This window comes from Protobothrops mucrosquamatus, unplaced genomic scaffold (genome assembly GCF_001527695.2).
Source record: "Protobothrops mucrosquamatus isolate PMUCROS unplaced genomic scaffold, P.Mucros_1.0 scaffold4386, whole genome shotgun sequence".
NCBI lineage: Eukaryota > Metazoa > Chordata > Lepidosauria > Squamata > Viperidae > Protobothrops > Protobothrops mucrosquamatus.
The window spans coordinates 64,573-66,598 of NW_015390299.1; the positions used below are offsets into that span (position 1 = coordinate 64,573).

Below are 2,026 nucleotides of genomic sequence, written 5' to 3' on the forward strand. Positions count from 1 at the left end.
CCAAAGAAAATACATTTCAGCAGAACTAGAAAAGTACTTAGACCAGTGCTTTTCAACTCAGCGACTTTAAGATGTGTGGACTTCAACTCCCAGAATTCCCCAGCCAGCATGCATGCTGGCTCAGGAATTCTGGGAGTTGAAGTCTACTGATCTTAAAGTAGTGAGGCTAAGAATAAACTGATTTAAACAAATACGATTAAAACACTAGGAGGTAGAAACAGAGCTCAGAAGAAACTTATTTTCCAAAGTGCCTGAGGGCAGGACAAGAAACAATGGATAGAAACTAATCAAGGAGAGAAGCAACCTGGAATTAAGGAGAAACTTCCTGACAGAACAATTAACCAGTGGAACAACCTGCCTCCAGAAGCGGTGAATGCTCCAACACTGGAAGGTTTTAAGAAGAGACTGGACAGCCATTTGTCCGAAATGGTATAGCGTCTCCTGCCTGAGCAAGGGGTTGGACTAGAAGACCTTTAAGAGCCCTTCCAACTCTATTCTGATTGACAGACTGACTGACTGATTGATTGAAAGGGGCTTAGTGATAACACGTAACAAAATAACATTTGTTCAAGAACACAGCCTTTGTCTAACTCAGTGGTAGGCAACCTTGGCTCGTTTATGACTCGTATGGACTTCAACTCCCAGAATTCCTGAGTCAGCCATGCTGAGGGGAAAGGGAGAGGTTTCCAAGCTGAGCCATGCTGGCTCAGGAATTCTGGGAGTTGAAGTCCACGAGTCTTAAAAGAGCCAAGTCTGAAGACCCCTGTCGTAGACAGTCACTTCTCTGAAATGGTATAGGGCAGGGGTAGGCAACCTTGGCTCTTTTATGACTCGTGGACTTCAACTCCCAGAATTCCTGAGCCAGCATGGCTCAGTTTGGAAATCTCTCCCTTTCCCCTCAGCATGGCTGGCTCAGGAATTCTGGGAGTTGAAGTCCACGAGTCATAAAAGAGCCAAGGTTGCCTACCCCTGGTCTAACTGAACCAACTACTGTCTTTGTGGTGCCTCTCTCGTTTTAGTGCAGGGACGTGGCCAGGCCCTCATCAGAGGTCAACACTGATTCCGGCACAAACGTTAAAAAAAAAAAGTGAGAAGGAAATAAAATGAATTAAGTCAGTAAACCCAGGGTAGAAGCTCCATAGCTGGTGACATACGGTTCTTCCATTGTGTTTGTGGACTTTTTTTTTTTTTTGCAGTTGAATGTTCCGAGTTCTGAACAAAAGCCCAAGATTCTGTTAAAAAGGAGAAGATGAAGGTGTGGTATTGCTGTCGGAAAGTCACCCTGTACTTGTTTTTCTTCTTCAATCACCTTTTCTTTATCTTGGGGGCGCTGATGGTCGGGATTGGAATCTGGATTTTGGTTGACCCAAAGTCCTTCTTTCCCATCCTGCAGAACTCGGCACCGTCGTTCCAAGCTGGGCTCTACGTCTTCATCGTAGTCGGTGCCATCACCATGGTGCTTGGCTTCCTGGGGTGCGTAGGCGCTCTTTTTGGCATCCAGTGTGCCCTTGGCATCTATCTCACCTGCCTGTTGCTCATCCTCTCGGCCCAGATCACCGCTGGTCTGATGATCTACTTCCAACAGAGCTCGCTGAAAGCCAGAATGTCCGAGGTGGTGATCGATCTCTTCCAGACGTACGACCCTTCCGATGAAACGAACCAGGTCCTCGAGTCCGCTTGGGACTTAGTTCAATCCCAGTTCTCGTGCTGCGGCTGGACCGGACCCGAAGACTGGCAACTCAACAAAATCCTCTGGAACAGCAGAATGCATTTCTATCCGTGTTCTTGCAGCAACCGGACCGAGGACGCCTTGAGAGGGACGGGCTTCTGCGCTCCGGAGACCGATTCGAACACAACCACTGTGGCCGACTGGCCCGTGAAGAAGCAGGGGTGCGGGACGGTTATGCAGACCTGGTTGCAGGAAAATTTCAACGTCTTTGTCGGGATCTGCGCGGGGCTGGCCATCACGGAGCTACTGGGAATAGGTCTCTCTCTCTGCCTTTGCAAAGGCAAAACATGCCAATAA

At 48.3% G+C, this 2,026-nt stretch overlaps 1 protein-coding gene and 1 pseudogene across 1 annotated transcript in view; one reads left to right on the plus strand and one right to left on the minus strand.

Annotated features, from left to right (window-relative positions):
• The window catches only part of LOC107298935 (zinc finger protein 260), a 24,053-nt gene extending 22,888 nt beyond the window's left edge, over nt 1-1,165 (minus strand). The window contains exon 1 of the mRNA XM_029286644.1: nt 1,123-1,165. Within this exon, the coding sequence (XP_029142477.1) occupies nt 1,123-1,165 (43 nt within the window). The remainder of the gene's footprint in view (nt 1-1,122) is intronic.
• Nucleotides 1,166-1,249: 84 nt separating this feature from the next.
• LOC107298936 lies at nt 1,250-2,026 on the plus strand (annotated as a pseudogene).